This window comes from Rutidosis leptorrhynchoides, chromosome 6 (assembly GCF_046630445.1).
Source record: "Rutidosis leptorrhynchoides isolate AG116_Rl617_1_P2 chromosome 6, CSIRO_AGI_Rlap_v1, whole genome shotgun sequence".
NCBI lineage: Eukaryota > Viridiplantae > Streptophyta > Magnoliopsida > Asterales > Asteraceae > Rutidosis > Rutidosis leptorrhynchoides.
The window spans coordinates 189674835-189698867 of record NC_092338.1 but is presented as its reverse complement, the minus strand read 5'-3'; the positions used below and the strand labels follow the sequence as shown (position 1 = coordinate 189698867).

Sequence of the window (24033 nt, the reverse complement as noted above, 5' to 3'; positions counted from 1 at the left end):
CTGCGTATGCTGACTGCCAGATGGTGTGTTTTGATTATCTGTTTGAGTACGTTCCGACGAGTCTCCGGAAGTCCTGATACTGTTGAAAGAAAAAATTCAAAAAATTTCGTGAACAATAAGCCTTATAATTCAAAACCTTTTAAAAGAGAAAGCAATTAAACAGTCTTGAACTAATTCGACTCTCAATGAAAGCACCGCTTGATCATGCATATTTTTACCATATGGTTTAACATGCCTGCTCAATACGTTAGTGGGGTTTAAAGATCTTAGAACGATGCACTCCGGTCCGGCTCCCGTGAATAACCCGGGCCGACATGATGATGTCGGCGGGGTGGCCAAGTGATTAAGTCCACCTTTAATGACGATCGTCGATTAGAAGGCCCCAAATAAGGTCGTAGGTGCTAGTTAATCGAGAAACTAACCTGTTAACTTTGAGAAGATGCTAGATAATGTTGTTACGTAAGGTGATGATGCCTGGAATGATAGTTAGGGTTTGTATATATAGGCAAACCCTAATTCTAGAACCATCCGAGATAAAGGCAATCATTTCCATAACAAACTCCCCCGAATCACGGATGTAATTATGGAAAAGATATTTACTTGATAGCCAAGTAAACGCTGTACCGGGAACAAAGGTGAAATGTCCCGTTCATATTGATTATAAATGTTCCATATTAATTGATTACGTTGCGAGGTTTTGACCTCTATATGAGACGTTTTTCAAAGACTGCATTCATTTTTAAAACAACCATAACCTTTATTTTATCAATAAAGGTTTCAAAAACATTACGTAGATTATCAAATAATGATAATCTGAAATATACTGTTTACACACGACCATTACATAATGGTTTAAAATAGAAATATATTACATCGACATATGTTTCTTGAATGCAGTTTTTACATAATATCATACAAACATGGACTCCAAATCTTGTCCTTATTTTAGTATGCAACAGCGGAAGCTCTTAGTATTCACCTGAGAATAAACATGCTTTAAACATCAACAAAAATATTGGTGAGTTATAGGTTTAACCTATATATATCAAATCGTAACAATAGACCACAAGATTTCATATTTCAATATACATCCCATACATAGAGATAAAAATCATTCATATGGTGAACACCTGGTAACCGACATTAACAAGATGCATATATAAGAATATCCCCATCATTCCAGGACACCCTTCGGATATGATATAAATTTCGAAGTACTAAAGCATCCGGTACTTTGGATGGGGTTTGTTACGCCCAATAGATCTATCTTTAGGATTCGCGTCAATTAGGATGTCTGTTCCCTAATTCTTAGATTACCAGACTTAATAAAAAGGGGCATATTTGATTTCGATAATTCAACCATAGAATGTAGATTCACGTACTTGTGTCTATTTTGTAAATCATTTATAAAACCTGCACGTATTCTCATCCCAAAAATATTAGATTTTAAAAGTGGGACTATAACTCACTTTCACAGATTTTTACTTCGTCGGGAAGTAAGACTTGGCCACTGGTCGATTCACGAACCTATAAAAAATATGTACATATATATCAAAGTATGTTCAAAATATATTTACAACACTTTTAATACATTTTGATGTTTTAAGTTCATTAAGTCAGCTGTCCTCGTTAGTAACCTACAACTAGTTGTCCAACGTTAGATGTACAGAAAAAAATTGATATATATTATCTTGAATCAATCCACGACCCAGTGTAAACACGTCTCTGGCTAGATCACAAATCAAAGTATATATATTTTTGGAATCAACCTCAACCCTGTATAGCTAACTCCCACATTACTGCATACAGAGTGTCTATGGTTGTTCCAAATAATATATACACATGGGTCGATATGATATGTCAAAACATTTGCATACGTGTCTATGGTATCCCAAGATTACATAATATATTAGAATACATGTATAATACATGTATAATACAATATAAGTTAGCTAGGATATGATTAATATAGATTTGTTACCAATTTTCACGTTGCTACAACAAGAAAAATTATTCAATCTTGTTTTACCCATAACTTCTTCATTTTAAATTCGTTTTGAGTGAATCAAATTGCTATGGTTTCATATTGAACTCTATTTTATGAATCTAAACAGAAAAAGTATAGGTTTATAGTCAGAAATATAAGTTACAAGTCGTTTTTGTAAAGGTAGTCATTTCAGTCGAAAGAACGACGTCTAGATGACCATTTTAGAAAACATACTTCCACTTTGAGTTTAACCATGATTTTTGGATATAATTTCATTATCATAAGAAAAATCATTTTCCCAGAAGAACAACATTTAAATCAAAGTTTATCATAGTTTTTAATTAACTAACCCAAAACCGCCCGCGGTGTTACTACGACGGCGTAAATCCGGTTTTACGGTGTTTTTCGTGTTTCCAGGTTTTAAATCATTAAGTTAGCATATAATATAGATATAGAACATGTGTTTAGTTGATTTTAAAAGTCAAGTTAGAAGGATTAACTTTTGTTTGCGAACAAGTTTAAAATTAACTAAACTATGTTATAGTGATTACAAGTTTAAACCTTCGAATAAGATAACTTTATATGTATGAATCGAATGATGTTATGAACATCATTACTACCTCAAGTTTTCTGGATAAAGCTACTGGAAATGAGAAAAATGGATCTAGCTTCAAAGGATCCTTGAATGGCTTGAAAGTTCTTGAAGCAGAATCATGACACGAAAACAGTTCAAGTAAGATTTTCACTCGAAATAAGATTGTTATAGTTAAAGAAATTGAATCAAAGTTTGAATATGAGTATTACCTTGTGTTAGAAAGATATCTTACTATAAATAAGAAAGATTTCTTGAAGTTGGATGATCACTCTACAAGATTGGAAGTAAGCTAGCACATTTGGAAGTATTCTTGATTTTATGAAAATAGAACTTGTAGAATTTATGAAGAACACTTAGAACTTGAAGATAGAACTTGAGAGAGATCAATTAGATGAAGAAAATTGAAGAATGAAAGTGTTTGTAGGTGTTTTTGGTCGTTGGTGTATGGATTAGATATAAAGGATATGTAATTTTGTTTTCATGTAAATAAGTCATGAATGATTACTCATATTTTTGTAATTTTATGAGATATTTCATGCTAGTTGCCAAATAATGGTTCCCACATGTGTTAGGTGACTCACATGGGCTGCTAAAAGCTGATCATTGGAGTGTATATACCAATAGTACATACATCTAAAAGCTGTGTATTGTACGAGTATGAATACGGGTGCATACGAGTTGAATTGTTGATGAAACTGAACGAGGATGTAATTGTAAGCATTTTTGTTAAGTAGAATTATTTTGATAAGTGTCTTGAAGTCTTTCAAAAGTGTATGAATACATATTAAAACACTGCATGTATATACATTTTAACTGAGTCGTTAAGTCATCGTTAATCGTTACATGTAAGTGTTATTTTGAAACCTTTAGGTTAACGATCTTGTTAAATGTTGTTAACCCAATGTTTATAATATCAATCAAATGAGATTTTAAATTATTATATTATCATGATATTATGATGTACGAATATCACTTAATATGATATATATACATTAAATGTCGTTACAACGATAATTGTTACATATATGTCTCGTTTCAAAATCATTAAGTTAGTAGTCTTGTTTTTACATATGTAGTTCATTATTAATATACTTAATGATATGTTTACGTATCATAATATCATGTTAACTATATATATGACCATATATATGTTATCATATAGTTTTTACAAGTTTTAACGTTCGTGAATCACCGGTCAACTTGGGTGGTCAATTGTCTATATGAAACCTATTTCAATTAATCAAGTCTTAACAAGTTTGATTGCTTAACATGTTGGAAACACTTAATCATGTAAATAACAATTTCATTTAATATATATATAAACATGAAAAAGTTCGGGTCACTACAGTACCTACCAGTTAAATAAATTTCGTCCCGAAATTTTAAGCAGTTGGAGGTGTTGACGTATCTTCTAGAAATAAATGCGGGTATTTCTTCTTCATCTGATCTTCTCGTTCCCAGGTGAACTCGGGTCCTCTACGAGCATTCCATCGAACCTTAACAATTGTATCTTGTTTTTCTTAAGTCTTTTAACCTCACGATCCATTATTTCGACGGGTTCTTCGATGAATTGAAGTTTTTCGTTGATTTGGATTTCATCTAACGGAATAGTGAGATCTTCTTTAGCAAAACATTTCTTCAAATTCGAGACGTGGAAAGTGTTATGTACAGTCGCGAGTTGTTGAGGAAACTCAAGTCGGTAAGCTACTGGTCCGACATGATCAATAATCTTGAATGGTCCGATATACCTTGGATTTAATTTCCCTCGTTTACCAAATCGAACAACGCCTTTCCAAGGTGCAACTTTAAGCATGACCATCTCTCCAATTTTAAATTCTATATCTTTTCTTTTAATGTCAGCGTAGCTCTTTTGTTGACTTTGGGCGGTTTTCAACCGTTGTTGAATTTGGATGATCTTCTCGGTAGTTTCTTGTATTATCTCCGGACCCGTAATCTGTCTATCCCCCACTTCAATCCAACAAATCGAAGACCTGCACTTTCTACCATAAAGTGCTTCAAACGGCGCCATCTCAATGCTTGAATGGTAGCTGTTGTTGTAGGAAAATTCTGCTAACGGTAGATGTCGATCCCAAGTGTTTCCGAAATCAATAACACATGCTCGTAGCATGTCTTCAAGCGTTTGTATCATCCTTTCACTCTGCCCATCAGTTTGTGGATGATAGGCAGTACTCATGTCTAGACGAGTTCCTAATGCTTGCTGTAATGTCTGCCAGAATCTTGAAATAAATCTGCCATCCCTATCAGAGATAATAGAGATTGGTATTCCATGTCTAGAGACGACTTCCTTCAAATACAGTCGTGCTAACTTCTCCATCTTGTCATCTTCTCTTATTGGCAGGAAGTGTGCTGATTTGGAGAGACGATCAGCTGTTACCCAAATAGTATCAAAACCACTTACAGTCCTTGGAAATTTAGTGATGAAATCCATGGTAATGTTTTCCCATTTCCATTCCGGGATTTCGGGTTGTTGAAGTAGACCTGATGGTTTCTGATGCTCAGCTTTGACCTTAGAACACGTCAAACATTCTCCTACGTATTTAGCAACATCGGCTTTCATACCCGGCCACCAAAAATGTTTCTTGAGATCCTTGTACATCTTCCCCGTTCCAGGATGTATTGAGTATCTGGTTTTATGAGCTTCTCTAAGTACCACTTCTCTCATATCTCCAAATTTTGGTACCCAAATCCTTTCAGCCCTATATTGGGTTCCGTCTTCCCGAATATTAAGATGCTTCTCCGATCCTTTGGGTATTTCATCCTTTAAATTTCCCTATTTTAAAACTCCTTGTTGCGCCTCCTTTATTTGAGTAGTAAGGTTATTGTGAATCATTATATTCATAGATTTTACTCGAATGGGTTCTCTATCCTTCCTGCTCAAGGCGTCGGCTACCACATTTGCCTTCCCTGGGTGGTAACGTATCTCAAAGTCGTAATCATTCAACAATTCAATCCACCTACGCTGCCTCATATTCAGTTGTTTCTGATTAAATATGTGTTGAAGACTTTTGTGGTCGGTATATATAATACTTTTGACCCCATATAAGTAGTGCCTCCAAGTCTTTAATGCAAAAACAACCGCGCCTAATTCCAAATCATGCGTCGTATAATTTTGTTCGTGAATCTTCAATTATCTACACGCATAAGCAATCACCTTCGTTCGTTGCATTAATACACAACCGAGACCTTGCTTTAATGCGTCACAATAAATCACCAAATCATCATTCCCTTCAGGCAATGACAATATAGGTGCCGTAGTTAGCTTTTTCTTCAATAACTGAAACGCTTTCTCTTGTTCATCCTTCCATTCAAATTTCTTCCCTTTATGCGTTAATGCAGTCAAGGGTTTTGCTATTCTGGAAAAGTCTTGGATGAACCTTCTGTAGTAACCAGCTAGTTCAAAAACTGGCGTATGTGTTTCAGAGTTTTCGGGGTTTCCCACTTTTCAACAGTTTCTATCTTTGCCGGATCCATCTTAATACCTTCTTTGTTCACTATGTGACAGAGGAATTGAACTTCTTCCAACCAAAATGCACACTTTGAAAACTTAGCGTACAATTCTTCCTTCCTCAATACTTTTAACACCTTTCTCAAATGTTCACCGTGTTCTTGGTCATTCTTTGAGTAAATAAGTATGTCATCAATGAAAACAATGACAAACTTGTCAAGGTATGGTCCACACACTCGGTTCATAAGGTCCATGAACATAGCTGGTGCATTAGTTAAACCAAACGGCATGACCATAAACTCGTAATGACCGTAACGTGTTCTGAAAGCAGTCTTTGGAATATCATCTTCTTTCACCCGCATTTGATGATACCCGGAACGTAAGTCAATCTTTGAATAAACAGACGAGCATTGTAGTTGATCAAATAAGTCGTCAATTCTCGGCAGTGGATAACGGTTTTTGATGGTAAGTTTGTTCAACTCTCTGTAGTCAACACACAAACTAAATGTACCATCTTTCTTCTTGACAAATAAAACAGGAGCTCCCCACTGTGATGTGCTTGGTCGAATGAAACCACGCTCTAAAAGTTCTTGTAATTGGCTTTGCAGTTCTTTCATCTCGCTGGGTGCGAGTCTGTAAGGAGTATGAGCTATTGGTGCAGCTCCTGGTACAAGATCTATTTGAAATTCAACGGATCGATGTGGGGGTAATCCCGGTAATTCTTTCGGAAATACATCGGGAAATTCTTTTGCGACGGGAACATCATTGATGCTCTTTTCTTCAGTTTGTACTTTCTCGACGTGTGCTAGAACAGCATAGCAACCTTTTCTTATTAGTTTTTGTGCCTTCAAATTACTAATAAGATGTAGCTTCGTGTTGCCCTTTTCTCCGTACACCATTAAGGGTTTTCCTTTTTCTCGTATAATGCGAATTGCATTTTTGTAACAAACGATCTCTGCTTTCACTTCTTTCAACCAGTCCATACCGATTATCACATCAAAACTCCCTAACTCTACTGGTATCAAGTCAATCTTAAATGTTTCGCTAACCAGTTTAATTTCTCGATTCCAACATATATTATCTGCTGAAATTAATTTACCATTTGCTAATTCGAGTAAAAATTTACTATCCAAAAGTGTCAATGGACAACTTAATTTAGCACAAAAATCTCTACTCATATAGCTTCTATCCGCACCCGAATCAAATAAAACGTAAGCAGATTTATTGTCAATAAGAAACGTACCCGTAACAAGCTCCGGGTCTTCCTGTGCCTCTGCCTCATTAATATTGAAAACTCTTCCGCGGCCTTGTCCATTCGTGTTCTCCTGGTTCGGGCAATTTCTAATAATGTGGCCCAGTTTTCCACATTTATAACAAACTACATTGGCATAACTTGCTCCGACACTACTTGCTCTGCCATTACTCGTTCTGACACCATTTGTTCCTTTCATTCTGTTAACCCCTGGTCCATAGACCTCACACTTCGTCGAGCTATGACCATTTCTTTTACACTTGTTGCAAAATTTGGTGCAGAACCTCGAGTGATACTTTTCACACCTTTGGCATAGCTGCTTCTGATTGTTGTTGTTGTTGTTGCGGTTATTATTGTTGTTGGGATGATTGTTGTAGTTGCTGTTGTTGTTGTTGTTGTTGTTGTTGGGCCGTTTGTTGTAGTTGCGATTGATGTTGCGATTGTTGGGATAGTTGTTGCGATTATTGTTGTAATTGCTGTTGTTGTTGTGTTGGTGATTCTTATCACCGTTTTCCTCCCACTTTCTTTTGACTTGCTTCACATTGGCCACTTCAGCAGTCTGTTCTTTAATTCTTTCTTCAATCGGGTTCACTAGTTTGTGAGCCATTCTACATGCCTGTTGTATGGAGGCGGGCTCGTGTAAACTTATATCTTCTTGGATTCTTTCCGGTAATCCTTTCACAAACGCGTCGATCTTCTCTTCCTCATCTTCGAACGCTCCCGGACACAATAGGCATAATTCTGTAAATCGTCTTTCGTACGTGGTAATATCAAATCCTTGGGTTCGTAACCCTCTAAGTTCTGTCTTGAACTTATTGACTTCGGTTCTGGGACGGTACTTCTCGTTCATCAAGTGCTTGAATGCTGACCACGGTAGTGCATAAGCATCATCTTGTCCCACTTGCTCTAGATAGGTATTCCACCATGTTAACGCAGAACCTATGAAGGTATGTGTAGCGTACTTCACTTTGTCCTCTTCAGTACACTTACTTATGGCAAACACCGATTCGACCTTCTCGGTCCACCGTTTCAATCCGATCGGTCCTTCGATTCCATCAAATTCCAAAGGTTTACAGGCAGTGAATTCTTTGTAGGTGCATCCTACATGATTTCCTGTACTACTAGATCCAAGGTTATTGTTGGTATGTAGCGCAGCCTGTACTGCGGCTATGTTTGAAGCAAGAAAGGCACGAAATTCCTCTTCGCTCATATTCAAGGTGTGTCGAGTAGTCGGTGCCATTTCCTTCAAAATAGTCAAATGAAATGAGTTAATCATATAGAATATCAAGAGTAGTCAATAGTATTTCGTAGCGTAATATGAACTTATTTATAAAAGCTCTTTCTTCATATTAGCGTTTTATACTCTTTAATTCGGATAGTACCTACCCGTTAAGTTCATACTTAGTAGCTAACATACCATTTCAACTACTACAATTCTATATGAAAAACTAATCACAAAAATAAAAAAATATATATCATATTCAAGCCTTTATACAATAACTTGCAAACTTACAATACCGCTATTTTACATATAGCATGAAATATAGCACATAAAACTTTGATACAAAGTAGTTGCGAAGATAATTCTATTTAATAAATAAGGCGTTCAGCAAAAGCAATAAAGACAAGCAATTCATACGTCCAGAAACAAGTCATGCATTCTGGTTTTACTAATACCACTTCCCATCCTTGGTTTTGTGGAACATAACCGTTGTGACCGATAGTAAGACAATGTGTTGTAACGTCGTCAAAAGGATGAAGGTTACGTAATGACCAACAGTCTCGTAATAACCTAAAAACCTCATTTCTTACCCCAATTACCGACTCCATCACTTGTGGGAACGTTTTGTTTAATAGTTGTAGCCCGATGTTCTTGTTCTCACTTTGGTGAGAAGCGAACATTACTAACCCGTAAGCATTACATGCTTCTTTATGTTGCATGTTAGCCGCTTTTTCTAAATCACGAAGTCCTATATTCGGATATATTGAGTCAAAATAATTTCTTAACCCGTTGCGTAAAATAGCATTTGGGTTCCGCGCAATATATGTGTCAAAGTAAACACATCGTAACTTATGGATTTCCCAATGTGATATCCCCCATCTTTCGAACGAAAGCCTTTTATAAACCAAGACATTCTTGGAACGTTCTTCGAATGTCTTACAAACTGATCTCGCCTTAAATAGTTGTGCCGAGGAATTCTGACCGACTCTAGACAAGATTTCATCAATCATGTCTCCGGGTAAGTCTCTTAAAATATTGGGTTGTCTATCCATTTTGTGTTTTTATACTGTAAAATAGAGAAGAGTTAGATTCATAAAAAAAAATACTTATTAATACAAGCAATTTTTACATATATCATAAAGCATAAGCACACTATATTACATATATTACACCACACGAATACAATTATCTTATTCCGACTCGCTCGTTTCTTCTTCTTCGGTTTTGGTTCGTTTTGCCAAGTTTCTAGGGATATATGATGTTTCCCTAATACGAGCCGTCGTTTTCCATATTGGTTTAGAAAAACCTGGTGGTTTAGAGGTTCCCGGGTTATTGTCACAACTTAAGAAATACGGGTGTTGACGATACATATAAAGTTCATCGGGTTTGGAACCAAATTTCTCTATTTTTATGCCCTTTCCCTTATTGTTCTCTTTTGCCTTATTAAATTATGTTGGGGTAATTTCTATAACATCATCGGAATCCTTGTCGGGATCCGATTCATCGGAGAATTGGTAATCCTCCCAATACTTTGCTTCCTTGGCGGAAACACCATTGACCATAATTAACTTTGGTCGGTTGGTTGAGGATTTTCTTCTACTTAACCGTTTTATTATTTTCCCCAGTGGTTCCGATTCTTCTTCCGGTTCCGATTCTTCTTCCGGTTCCGACTTTTCTTCTGGTTCCGACTCTTCTTCCGGTTCCTCTTCGGAAACTTGTGAATCAGTCCACGAATCATTCCAATTTACATTTGACTCTTCATTATTATTAGGTGAGTCAATGGGACTTGTTCTAGAGGTAGACATCTATCACATAATATCAAACACGTTAAGAGATTAATATATCACATAATATTCACATGTTAAAAATATATAGTTTCCAACAAAAATGTTAAGCAATCATTTTTAAAGAAAACACGGTCGAAGTCCAGACTCACTAATGCATCCTAACAAACTCGATAAGACACACTAATGCAAATTTTTTGGTTCTCTAAGACCAACGCTCGGATACCAATTGAAATGTCCCGTTCATATTGGTTATAAACGTTCCATATTAATTGATTTCGTTGCGAGGTTTTGACCTCTATATGAGACGTTTTTCAAAGACTGCAATCATTTTTAAAACAAACATAACCTTTATTTTATCAATAAAGGTTTCAAAAGCATTACGTAGATTATCAAATAATGATAATCTAAAATATACTGTTTACACACGACCATTACATAATGGTTTACAATAGAAATATATTACATCGACATATGTTTCTTGAATGCAGTTTTTACACAATATATACAAACATGGACTCCAAATCTTGTCCTTATTTTAGTATGCAACAGCGAAAGCTCTTAGTATTCACTTGAGAATAAACATGCTTTAAACGTCAACAAAAATGTTGGTGAGTTATAGGTTTAACCTATATATATCAAATTCTAACAATAGACCACAAGATTTCATATTTCAATATACATCCCATACATAGAGATAAAAATCATTCATATGGTGAACACCTGGTAACCGACGTTAACAAGATGCATATATAAGAATATCCCCATCATTCCTAGACACCCTTCGGATATGATATAAATTTCGAAGTACTAAAGCATCCGGTACTTTGGATGGGGTTTGTTAGGCCCAATAGATCTATCTTTAGGATTCGCGTCAATTAGGGTGTCTGTTCCCTAATTCTTAGATTACCAGACTTAATAAAAAGGGGCATATTCGATTTCGATAATTCAACCATAGAATGTAGTTTCACGTACTTGTGTCTATTTTGTAAATCATTTATAAAACCTGCATGTATTCTCATCCCAAAAATATTAGATTTTAAAAGTGGGACTATAACTCACTTTCACAGATTTTTACTTCGTCGGGAAGTAAGACTTGGCCACTGGTCGATTCACGAACCTATAACAAATATGTACATATATATCAAAGTATGTTCAAAATATATTTACAACACTTTTAATACATTTTGATGTTTTAAGTTCATTAAGTCAGCTGTCCTCGTTAGTAACCTACAACTAGTTGTCCAACGTTAGATGTACAGAAAAAAATTGATATATATTATCTTGAATCAATCCACGACCCAGTGTAAACACGTCTCAGGCTAGATCACAAATCAAAGTATATATATTTTTGGAATCAACCTCAACCCTGTATAGCTAACTCCCACATTACTGCATACAGAGTGTCTATGGTTGTTCCAAATAATATATACACATGGGTCGATATGATATGTCAAAACATTTGCATACGTGTCTATGGTATCCCAAGATTACATAATATATTAGAATACATGTATAATACAATATAAGTTAGCTAGAATATGATTAATATAGATTTGTTATCAATTTTCACGTTGCTACAACAAGAAAAATTATCCAATCTTGTTTTACCCATAACTTCTTCATTTTAAATCCGTTTTGAGTGAATAAAATTGCTATGGTTTCATATTGAACTCTATTTTATGAATATAAACATAAAAAGTATAGGTTTATAGTCGGAAATATAAGTTACAAGTCATTTTTGTAAAGGTAGTCATTTCAGTCGAAAGAACGACGTCTAGATGACCATTTTAGAAAACATACTTCCACTTTGAGTTTAACCATGATTTTTGGATATAGTTTCATGTTCATAAGAAAAATCATTTTCCCAGAAGAACAACTTTTAAATCAAAGTTTATCATAGTTTTTAATTAACTAACCCAAAACAGCCCGCAGTGTTACTACGACGGCGTAAATCCAGTTTTACGGTATTTTTCTTGTTTCCAGGTTTTAAATCATTAAGTTAGCATATCATATAGATATAGAACATGTGTTTAGTTGATTTTAAAAGTCAAGTTAGAAGGATTAACTTTTGTTTGCGAACAAGTTTAGAATTAACTAAACTATGTTCTAGTGATTACAAGTTTAAATCTTCGAATAAGATAGCTTTATATGTATGAATCGAATGATGTTATGAACATCATTTCTACCTAAAGTTTTTTGGATAAAGCTACTGGAAATGAGAAAAATGGATCTAGCTTCAAAGGATCCTTGGATGGCTTGAAAGTTCTTGAAGCAGAATCATAACACGAAAACAGTTCAAGTAAGATTTTCACTCGATATAAGATTGTTATAGTTATAGAAATTGAATCAAAGTTTGAATATGAGTATTACCTTGTATTAGAAAGATATCTTACTGTAAATAAAAAAGATTTCTTGAGGTTGGATGATCATTCTACAAGATTGAAAGTAAGCTAGCAAACTTGGAAGTTTTCTTGATTTTATGAAACTATAACTTTAAAAATTTATAAATAACACTTATAACTTGAAGATAGAACTTGAGAGAGATCAATTAGATGAAGAAAATTGAATAATGAAAGTGTTTGTAGGTGTTTTTGGTCGTTGGTGTATGGATTAGATATAAAGGATATGTAATTTTGTTTTCATGTAAATAAGTCATGAATGATTACTCATATTTTTGTAATTTTATGAGATATTTCATGCTAGTTTCCAAATGATGGTTCCCACATGTGTTAGGTGACTCACATGGGCTACTAAGAGCTGATAATTGGAGTGTATATATGAATAGTACATACATCTAAAAGCTGTGTATTGTACGAGTACGAATACGGGTGCATACGAGTAGAATTGTTGATGAAACTGAACGAGGATGTAATTGTAAGCATTTTTGTTAAGTAGAAGTATTTTGATAAGTATATTGAAGTCTTTAAAAAGTGTATGAATACATATTACATGTATATACATTTTAACTGAGTCGTTAAGTCATCGTTAGTCATTACATGTAAGTGTTGTTTTGAAACCTTTAGGTTAACGATCTTGTTAAATGTTGTTAACCCAATGTTTATAATATCAAATAAGATTTTAAATTATTATATTATCATGATATTATGATGTACGAATATCTCTTAATATGATATATACACATTAAATGTCGTTACAACGATAATCGTTACATATATGTCTCGTTTCAAAATCATTAAGTTAGTAGTCTTGTTTTTACATATGTAGTTCATTATTAATACACTTAATGATATGTTTACTTATCATAATATCATGTTAACTATATATATAACCATATATATGTCATCATATAGTTTTTACAAGTTTTAACGTTCGTGAATTAACGGTCAACTTGAGTGGTCAATTGTCTATATGAAACCTATTTCAATTAATCAAGTCTTAACATGTTTGATTGTTTAACATGTTGGAAACACTTAATCATGTAAATAAAAATTTCATTTAATATATATATAAACATGGAAAAGTTCGGGTCACTACAAAAGGCATTAGACATGAATCAGCATACCGCATAACGCACATAAGCACACGCATACGCATACTAGTAGGTGCCCGCATGCATATGGGGTGCACATGCGGGTTGCGGTATCATTACCTTCCACACAATTTCTTTATAGGAGCGGTGAGTCAGTTGTCATTTTGGTTATTAATGTTGTGAAGAAGACTTGATTCTTTTGGATCATGTTTTGGCATGGCCCAAGTCAAAGGTTTGAGTGTGTAGTTGCTGGGGTTAAATTAGTCATTATTTGTTAGTGTAGATTCTGCATTTTTTCATTCCTTTCTCATTCTCACTTTTTTAGTTGCTTCTATGAGTTCTATCTAATGTTAATGGTGACTATCATTGATGCAGGGCATGCTACGTTTATACAATCTCTAAGTTTATAGCTACAGTGTAAAATCTTTAAGCTCGATTAACATAAGAGAATGGAGTACTTTGTGAATAAAATGAAACTGACTCTCTAAACATAATACCCTTCTTGTTGGGCAAACAATAACATAATTTCTTCGGAGTCTAATTTCTCTGATTTGATTAAATGTTTAAATACACCTTATTGCTTTTTTACTTTTATACTAATGATACCTTTTTTTGTTATTGCTTAGACCAATTTCATCCGTTGGTTATTCATCCGTTGTTCACTTCACTTGCATTCCGTGGCGGAAGCAAAAATTTTCTCATCGAGGGTGAGTTTTTTTTTTTAAAAAAACGTAGCAACTTCTTTGGGCAATATATGAACGTTTTTGGGCAATATCCGAGCGTTTTTGGGCAATATATGAACGTTTTTGGGCAATATATGAACGTTTTTGAGCAAATTATAAAGACTTTTGGACAAAAGAAAATCCACTATGAGCAAAATGAAAAAATTAAAATTTTTATACTAAAACTAACAAATCCACCCATACCCCTATATATTTTCACCCCTGTTTGTGTCATCTATAACACCAATGTTAATATTTAGCCATTGGCCAGTTAAAAATTAGCCATTCAAAATGTCTTTGGAAAACACATTGAATAAGGAACCACGTGCTTCACTTTATTAAATTTTGTTGTACATTGTGCTTCAATATATATACTTTGGTTAAATAAATTAATTTAGTGGTTGAGGAACGGTGTGATAAATAATATTGATTAGTTATTCTTTAATAATATGGAGGAAATGTTGACGTGATGGTAAGATGATAGTTACTTAGACCAATTTTAACGCGACGTCAGAGGGGTCCGTCAGACTTGCTGGTATTGGGTGACGCCCCCTGACGCCCCTAGTGGGGCGTTACCGGTGACGCGGACGGGGCGTTAGTCAAGTTTTTCACGGAAGAAAGAGGAAGCGTCAGGGATACGTGTCAGATGTGGATTGGCTGAAAAATAAAGCCGTTGGCAAAAGACTATTTTTGTGTTTTTTTGATTTTTTTTTAAATTCTATATATTTTTATCTATATAAACTCATACATTCTACACTTTTAACACACCATTTCTCTTTATTTTTCTTTCATTTCTATCAATTATTTCATACAATTTTCTTTCATATCTATCAATTATTTTTCTTTCATGGCATCGTATTTACTTAGTTACGATTCCGATTCGGAAGACGAACGTATTATTGCACTAATTCAACATTTAAAAGATGAGGATGACGAAGTCGAATCCGAGCGTGTTCCAAGATCACGAATTTATATTCCAAGAATTCGTGAAGAAGCCGGAGAAAACTTATGGAAGGATTATTTTAGTGACACACCCGTATTTCCGCCATATAAATTTAAAAGGCGTTTTCGTATGCGGATTGAACTATTTCTCCGAATATCGCAAGGTATTTCTAAATTCGATTCTCATGATACTCCCGAGCATTTTAGATTTTTTAGGGAACGTTTTGATGCTATCGGTCGGCCGACTTTTACAATATTTCAAAAAATGACTTCGGCTCTATGCCAATTGGCGTATGGAACTGCCGCCGATATGTTTGATGAATATTTAAAAATGAGAGAGCAAACCTCAATACTTTGTTTAGATAACTTCTGTAAATGTATTATTACATTATACAAAGAACGTTACATGAGACCTCCCAATGCTTACGATGTTCAACGATTATATAGTAAACATGAGGAGAAACATGGTTTTAAGGGTATGCTCGGGAGTATTGATTGTATGCATTGTGTAACACCCAAATATTTATGGTACTTAAAGTTAAAATGATGTGCGTATAATGGGTGAAGCGTGGTATAAATCAAAAAGGTCAAAATCTGTTCAGCACTGTAGTGCGCGCCGCGCACCTTTAGGTGTGCGCTCGACGCACTGTCCCAGCGACAGTTTTCTGCTTTTATTTAATTAGAGTTAAATGATGGGCATTTTGGTATTTTCACTTGAGGCTGGATCTCAGGCCTTATCAGCTGGGTTGGATCCGCTTTTGGATCATATTTCACATTCACAAACACTCTCAAGTATCTTAGAGAGAGAGGGAGATTTCTAGAGAGAGATTTGGGGTTTTGGTGAAGAAGGAGTTCGAAGTGATCAAAAGCTCGGGTTTTAAAGTTATTCACCTCGTTCCTAGCTACGTTTTAGTTGTTGTGGTAAGTTCTAACTCCGAATTTCATTGTTTGATTTTGATATTCAAGTTAGGGTTTGAATATAAATTGTTGAGAAACCCATTTTAACTCATGAAGTGAGTTTAGTGATGCTAGTAATCGGGTTTATTGTTATGGTCGGTGGATTTTGGGTTGGTGAACAAATTGGCCATGATTAGAACTTGTAATTGAGGTTAATCACTAGGTTTAGTGATTATGGAAGTATTGGAACCCATTTAGTGCGTTTGAAAGACTAATTTTGAATTGAGTCAAAATTAGGGTTTATGGGTGATTTTGAGAATTATAAGTGTTTTACACTTATGATTGGGTTAAGTTGGAATATTAGGACCATTGTCACTAGTGTTAGTGATTATTGGTTAGTTTGAGCGAGTTTTGTGTTCGTTAGTGTAATTGGTCGAATTTGCACTAAGTGTCGAATTGAGTTGGTTGTAAATCCACTCTAAGTGTGTTGTTGTAATTTTGATAATGGAATAGGAACTTTCCATTGACGAGTTGCGGATTACTTGAAAGCATTCATCAAGGCAACAAGGCGAGTGTTAATATCCTATGTGCATATGTATGTGTAGGATGGGTGCGGGTCGGGTGAAGTGATTCTCGGGTATAGAGCTCACTTCACATATAGGTGGATTTGATGGACTTGTGTATGGGTCCAATTGGCACGGTTGTGCGTTTTGGTTGATCACCTTTGGCGAGGTACACGTTTTGTGTGTACACTATCACACGTGGTTGTGATGTGGATGATATAACCCCAATGGCGAAGGGTTTTGATGTTGAAAGTGAATCGCTTGTGGTTTCGGATTCACGTTGACGCGTGTAGTTCGGTCATCTTATTGAGGTAGTGATCTCGTGTAGTTCGGATTACTAAGGCTCGTGTAGTTCGGCCAACCTCGATGTTGTCTTGTTGAAGATAGTAATCTCGTGTGGTTTCGGATTACTAAGGCTCGTGTAGTTCGGCCAATCTTCATTGTGGTGTTTGGTATTCGGTAGTGGGTTAAGGGGTTAACCTTATTCGTTTATATATTGTTATATATATATATATATATATATATATATATATATATATATATATATATATATATATATATATATATATATTGTTGTATTGTCGTGATGTAGCTAACCCTCCGGGTGTAGCTTCTTGGTGTTGTTCACATCGTCGTTGGTGAACTTATGTTTGTTGATGCATATTTAGCTTGTTGCTTAGTGATCGTACGGTATGCTTAGTTTAGCTTGCCTTTATGCATGGATGCTCCGGTATGCGGTATTTGATTATTTGTGTGGCGTGTCCATTTTATGCATATATATGTATGTAGTATATTTTCACTCACTAAGCGTTAACTTACCCTCTCGTTGTTTATATTTTTATAGATTTGCATGGATGCGGTGACTCGGGTAAGCGTGGGACTAGTGGACTTGCGTAGTTGCTTAGAAGATCTTGCTTTTTGGATTGGATTAAGATTGGGCAGCGTATCCCCAATCGCCATGCTCGGTCTTTATTTTGTGTTAAAAATCATGTGGTTGAAAACTTGTATTTTGTACAAAAGTCGTAAAACGGCCGACGTGGGCCCGGTCTCGTAAAACTCATTTTATTATTGGAACGTGTTAGTTTTAACTAATATAAAATGTTGTGAAAAGCCCTTGGTCTAAATGTGTCGGGAAGTCGAAGATCTTTTCGCGTAAAACGGAAAAAATGGACAGAAGCTGCCAGGCACCAGTGCGCGCCGCACATTTGGTGTGGTGCGCTCGGCGCACCCTTTTGCCCAGTTTTAATTTTTTTTTTTTTTTATGTTGCGTTGTTGGTTGGTTAACGGTTGGGATGTTACACATTGGGAGTGGAAGAATTGTCCCGTTGCTTTGAAGGGACAATACACTAGGGGTGATCACAAGAAACCTACCATTATGCTTGAAGCAGTTGCTTCGTATGACTTGTGAATTTGGCATGAATTTTTTGGAATGGCGGGTTCCAACAATGATATAAATGTTTTGAATCAATCCTATGTTTTTGATAAACTTAAAAAAGGAACATCTCCACTAGCACCATTTGAAGTAAATGGTAATCAGTACACAAAAGGCTATTACCTAGCTGACGGTATATATCCTGACTGGGCTACTCTAGTCAAAGGTTTTGCGTGTCCGACAGATGATCCAAGGATTAAGTTTACTAGGTTTCAAGCTAGTGCCCGAAAGGATGTAGAGAGGGCATTTGGGGTTCTTCAAGGTCGATTTCATATTTTAAGGTTAGCAGCACGCACTATGTCGGTAAACAAGATGTGGAGAGTTATGGACAGTTGTATCATATTACATAATATTATTTTAGAAGATCAAGGATTTGCGTTAAGTGATTGGGAGGAAGAGTTCATTATCGAAGATATGGAGAATCGTTCAGAACGGATACTGAATAGAGGACGGGATCAAGACGTTATCATCCGAAGGACGGTGCACGACCAACTAACCGATGATCTAGTTGAGCATATTTGGAACCTTCCGTCTGCATTCCGCACCATGAATGGTTAAATTTATGTAATAGTTAAATTTTATGTAATGGTTAAATTTTATGTAATGGTTACTTTTTTATATGTTTTTAATTATATGTAATATGTAATATAATTTGTATTCATAATAAAATAAAAAAGAAAAAGAAAAAAATGAAACTGGTGGGACCTATTTGACACTGGGAGGGACGTCAGGATTATTTTGGTGTCAAAGACTGACACTGCCACGTCACAGGTAGATTGCACTTTTTGATCAAAAAGTGAACAATCTGCTTGTGACGTCACATGCAGGATTATTCATGGTCTTATTGAATAAAATTGTGTCATGAATAAGGGTAAAGGGTGATCTTAATTGAAAAGAAAACTAACACTTTCAGTTATCCAATAGAAAATTAGCAACAATCGTTTGATGACAAATAAAAAATTCCAAATGTTAAAGGCATGTATGCAAATAATTTCGAGAATAAAACGACATACACGAAACTTCAAGGGCCAAAAGCTCATAAATCATTTCAAGTCCATTTTGTCTTTGTTTCATAGCTTAGGGGGTAAATAATAAATTATCTAAATTACTCGTATAAATTATCAAATTGGGGCAAATTAACCACAGAATACCAAACATAATAAATCAAAAACTAGGGTTTCCGTCCATTTCTGCAACTCAAGTGAATTAGCTATGCCGAAGAACAAGGGAAAGGGAGGAAAGAATCGCAAAAGAGGTAAGAACGAAGCCGATGACGAAAAACGTGAATTAGTTTTCAAAGAAGACGGTCAAGAATACGCACAAGTTCTTCGTATGCTCGGTAACGGGCGTTGTGAAGCCATGTGTATTGACGGTACAAAACGTCTCTGTCATATTCGCGGAAAGATGCATAAAAAAGTTTGGATCGCTGCCGGTGACATCATCTTAGTCGGTTTACGTGATTATCAGGATGATAAGGCTGACGTCATCCTCAAATACATGCCTGATGAAGCTAGGTTATTGAAAGCGTATGGTGAGTTGCCGGAGAATATTAGGCTTAATGAAGGTATTGCTGGTGGACTTGATGAAGAAGATGATAACGCTGGTGATGATTATATTGAGTTTGAAGATGAAGATATTGACAAAATCTAGGGTTAGTAATTTTTTCATTAATTTTGTTTTTATTTACATAATTACATGTATATATGTTAAGTGATTATGTTGACTAATTGCTTGAATTTTGGATTTGTAGATGTTTGGATTGGATTCTGTTGTCAATTACTGAAATTGAGGGAGCTTAAAAAAAAGGTGAAAAATTAGGGTTTTGTATAACTGAAACTCTTTGAATGTAATTTTCCTTTTTAAGATTATGTTTAAGCTATTGAGTTAAGGAGATTTATGCATAAATGGTTTGTGTTATTGGTGATTTATCTTAAAAGTTTAATAATTGGATGGTATTTCTTGAGTTAAGTATAATGTGTGGTGTTTAATTGGGATATAATTACAAGTAGTCGACTTTATCTCTTATTTCCAAAAAGGTCTTTTGCCCAGCAACTTTATTCTGCATTTCTCTGGATTCGATGTGATCCTTTCCAAGGACAGAACCCTCAGTCAATGTTCGCATGTTTCCTATGAAATTGCGGGGAGTTAGGATTGAATCCATAATCTATTTCTGTATAATCTATTTCTGTAAGTTCTCCCTTTCACGATTCCAATAGGATGTTTGCGTTAGGGAAATGACATAAAGCCTATTAAGTATAGACTTCTCAGTAACTGATCTACTTACGAATGTTCGCTCTTGCTAAACATATGAAAAACATTTTTTACGTTTTGTTAGACGTGATGTCACTGCGTATAAATTAAAAGTTTCAATCATGCTTATCTAAACCTTTCATGGGCACTATGTATTTGTGCCTATGAAAGCTTGGGATGCTAGTGGAGTACTAATGGAGTAATGGTGAATCTGACTGGATATGTCCTTGTGTGGTAAAGCTTCCATCTTGCTTCTACGAACTATGATTTTGGTCTGGATGTTTTATTATGTTATGTTCATTCTTATGATGTTTATCGTGTGAACATTTCAAGTAATGCCAGACATCTTAAAATCTGAGTTTATGTTTGAAATATGTTACTGTATTCAGCAGGATAATTTTTATACCCTAGCCAAACCATGGAAAGTCTCGGTAAAGTTGATTGTAGTCATCATGTTGAATCTGATTCTGTCGTAGTGGTTGACTGAGAATTGCCTGTCCTCCATAATTTAGGCATCTTGAAAGTGAATCATATTCCTTGAATATGATACCTATTTAGCGTCACTTGTATGGAATATATGGATACCTTTTGAGTTCCAGCTTTACAGTTACCTCAGAAGTAATGGGTTTCTGCAATACTAATTATAGGACTTTTATACAATCTCTTAAACATTTCTTGACATCTAATCTAATAAGAGTAATAATAGGTAAGTTTTTTTTTTTTCCTCTTTTTTTGATCGCATACTTTCTTCACAAGAGATTAGCTATAGTAAATAGAGTGATGTACATTGTCTCTTAGACCATTTTTAACAATGATGGGCGTTTTGGCGTGTTGCTGGGTGAGGGTGGGGTGCTTGATGGGTGTAATGGGGTTGAGTGTTGAGTGACGTGTTGGATGATGTGCTAAAATTTGATTGGAAGTTGGGTGAAAAAGAGAATAAAAAATAATTAGAAAAGGAAAATGGACCAATGAAAAACAAGATAAATAGTTGCACGCTGGATTTCCTCTTCGTGCTTGGAGCACACACGCCGGCCAACACACACACCAACACGCCTTGTAGTGGTGTAGCACACGCCGGCCAACACACACACCAACACGCCTTGTAGTGGTGTGCTAGTGGCGTGTGGGGTCAACACACACCCCAGCATGCATGGTTATTGATAGTCTTAGGATACCTTAGCAAATCAGCATAAGACAAACATGAGGCAGGGTGGTATGTGGGATGCAACGGTCCCAGTGTCCCACATTTGGGGTGTGGTGGTGGGCTTGTGGCCAATCAAGGAACTAGGTAAGATAGTTTGGACTTTGGGTAGTCTAACTTGTTCTGAGGACTGGGTTATGGGTCTCGCCGAGTCTCAAGTTATCACCATGTTATAGATGACTTTAGACCTCCTTTGTTGAATGCTAGGACTAAAAGTCGATTGGTATGTCGTTCTGTTTTATAAACTACTTTTGATTGATTTTAGAAAATAGATATTGCTAATATCAATATTTATACAACTAAATCTATGCTGCTTTGTAGGTATATGGTAGAACATAGGTGTTCTATAATTTAGAGATTAGATTTAAATATTGCTTTCTATATTTTGTGTTCATAATATGAGAGATTTATCGTCGTTTACAGGGGCTGTGTCTCGCTTACTGTCATTTTATACTTTTATGTGGTATGTGATTACTCGTGCCTTTTTAAATCTTTTTAAGATAGACATTTGTTGATTGAATGTTAGTTAATGGACTAACCGACAAAGTTAAATATGATGCTTAATCAAAGAATATGTTTTGATGATGACACATACATATGCATAGGTGATGATCGACATCTTAATATAAAACACGCAAGTTCACTAATCCTTACTTGATCTTGCAAATGACCAAGTCAAACAAAACTTAAAGAATGAAAATAAAGATCAGAAATGTACACGGTCAAAGTACGGTCGACCGCATACTTAGCCGTAGAAGGCCAGACTGAATTGCAACGCAGTTTTGTGAAAAACAAGTTGCACGGTCGCTACCACGGTCAACCGCAGTGCGACCGCAGAATCCACTGTCACAATTTTTGATCAAATTTAGTTTGACTACTTTCCGACATCTATAATTCATGCAACCTTTTTCAACACGCTTAGAATAGATGTCCTTTCCATACTCAATTGAGTCTTGGTCATAAAAACACTAATCTTGGTTAATTACGCTTAATTACATCTTAATGACATATTAACCATAATTAGGCATAACACATAAGTGTTAATCAATAACTTGTGATCTTAAAACTTGTCTAGACATTCTTAGTATGATCATCAAGTACCAACACACATAGGCTAATGCCACTAGAACACTAAAAGATTACTTAGTGACAAATTAAGGCTAAATGAAGAACAATACTTTTGAGTAAAGACTTGTAATTCTAAAATACACTTAAATACAGGTCACCAAGTCCCAACTAGAGATTGCTCTTCTCTTGTGCATGTGTTGGACATTAATGTGTGCTTACACATTAATCATGCAATACGTTATATTGCAAGTAAGCTTGCTAAAGCTTAAACCATAATGTTGTGCAAATATCTATATGATTGATTTTAGAATAACTATCTCTTGCTATGTGTGAGTATTACTTGCTACTTGCTAATACGTTTAATACTCATTAATTTTCCAACTTGATTACTATGCTTGCTATATGTGTACTAGTTAGAATACTAGGATTCAAGTAACTAGTTTAAATCCAATGAATTAAGTGTAAAATGGTTCACAAAGGAATAATGATCAATAATCTATTTGGTCTTGTCTAAGTAACACATTGTGATTACTTATCCAAGTATGACTTAACATTGATGTCTATACACACTTAATGCTTATTTTAGAAAGACATCATTCAATTAAGCTCTACTTAATCTTAAAATGAATATGACTTGTGATTAATTGAAACTAGGAAGTTAATGACATAATGACTAGTCTTTAGGATTGAATCAAATGCATTAGTGTGGCTAACTAAGTCTTGACCAAACTGAGATTACCAAAAATGTCAATCAAGACGCTTCTTCAAGAATGTTGGGCTTATCACTTTTGGAGTGTTATGTCATTTTCACTCAATAAGACCAAATTCCACACACCTAATGCATATAGTACTTGTATAGGATATTGGTTTCTTTTGCACGTGCTAGATGGAGTAAAGATTCCAAAATGTGATGTTCAAATTTGAGTCAAACGGCTATACAACGGATACATACTTTTGGACTGGAGCATGCACGGTCGAACCACGGTCCACCGTGTCAATGACCATGTGACAACGACTAGTTTTTGAATCTCACTATAAAAGGCAAGCATTTGAAGCTGACCCTCTTGCATATTTCAAAAGCTTATTTTCAGAGATCACAAGGGCTTTAATTACTACTAAAATGTAATCAAGCAAGAGAAGATTCTATGATCTTATAGAT

The 24033-nt window shown here is 35.2% G+C and overlaps 3 protein-coding genes across 3 annotated transcripts; all 3 read left to right on the top strand.

The window, feature by feature from the left end:
- Positions 1-15368: 15368 nt before the first annotated feature.
- LOC139854317 (uncharacterized) lies at positions 15369-16010 on the top strand. Its single transcript, XM_071843628.1, has one exon. The coding sequence runs from the start codon at positions 15369-15371 to the stop codon at positions 16008-16010; it is 642 nt and encodes a 213-aa protein (XP_071699729.1).
- A 2342-nt stretch (positions 16011-18352) lies between these two features.
- Positions 18353-18913, top strand: LOC139854316 (uncharacterized). Its single transcript, XM_071843627.1, has one exon. The coding sequence runs from the start codon at positions 18353-18355 to the stop codon at positions 18911-18913; it is 561 nt and encodes a 186-aa protein (XP_071699728.1).
- Positions 18914-19491: 578 nt separating this feature from the next.
- On the top strand, positions 19492-20272 carry LOC139852950 (eukaryotic translation initiation factor 1A-like). The gene is made up of 2 exons (XM_071842300.1): positions 19492-20006; positions 20106-20272. The coding sequence occupies exon 1, from the start codon at positions 19568-19570 to the stop codon at positions 20003-20005; it is 438 nt and encodes a 145-aa protein (XP_071698401.1). The 5' UTR covers positions 19492-19567; the 3' UTR covers position 20006; positions 20106-20272.
- Positions 20273-24033: the final 3761 nt, after the last annotated feature.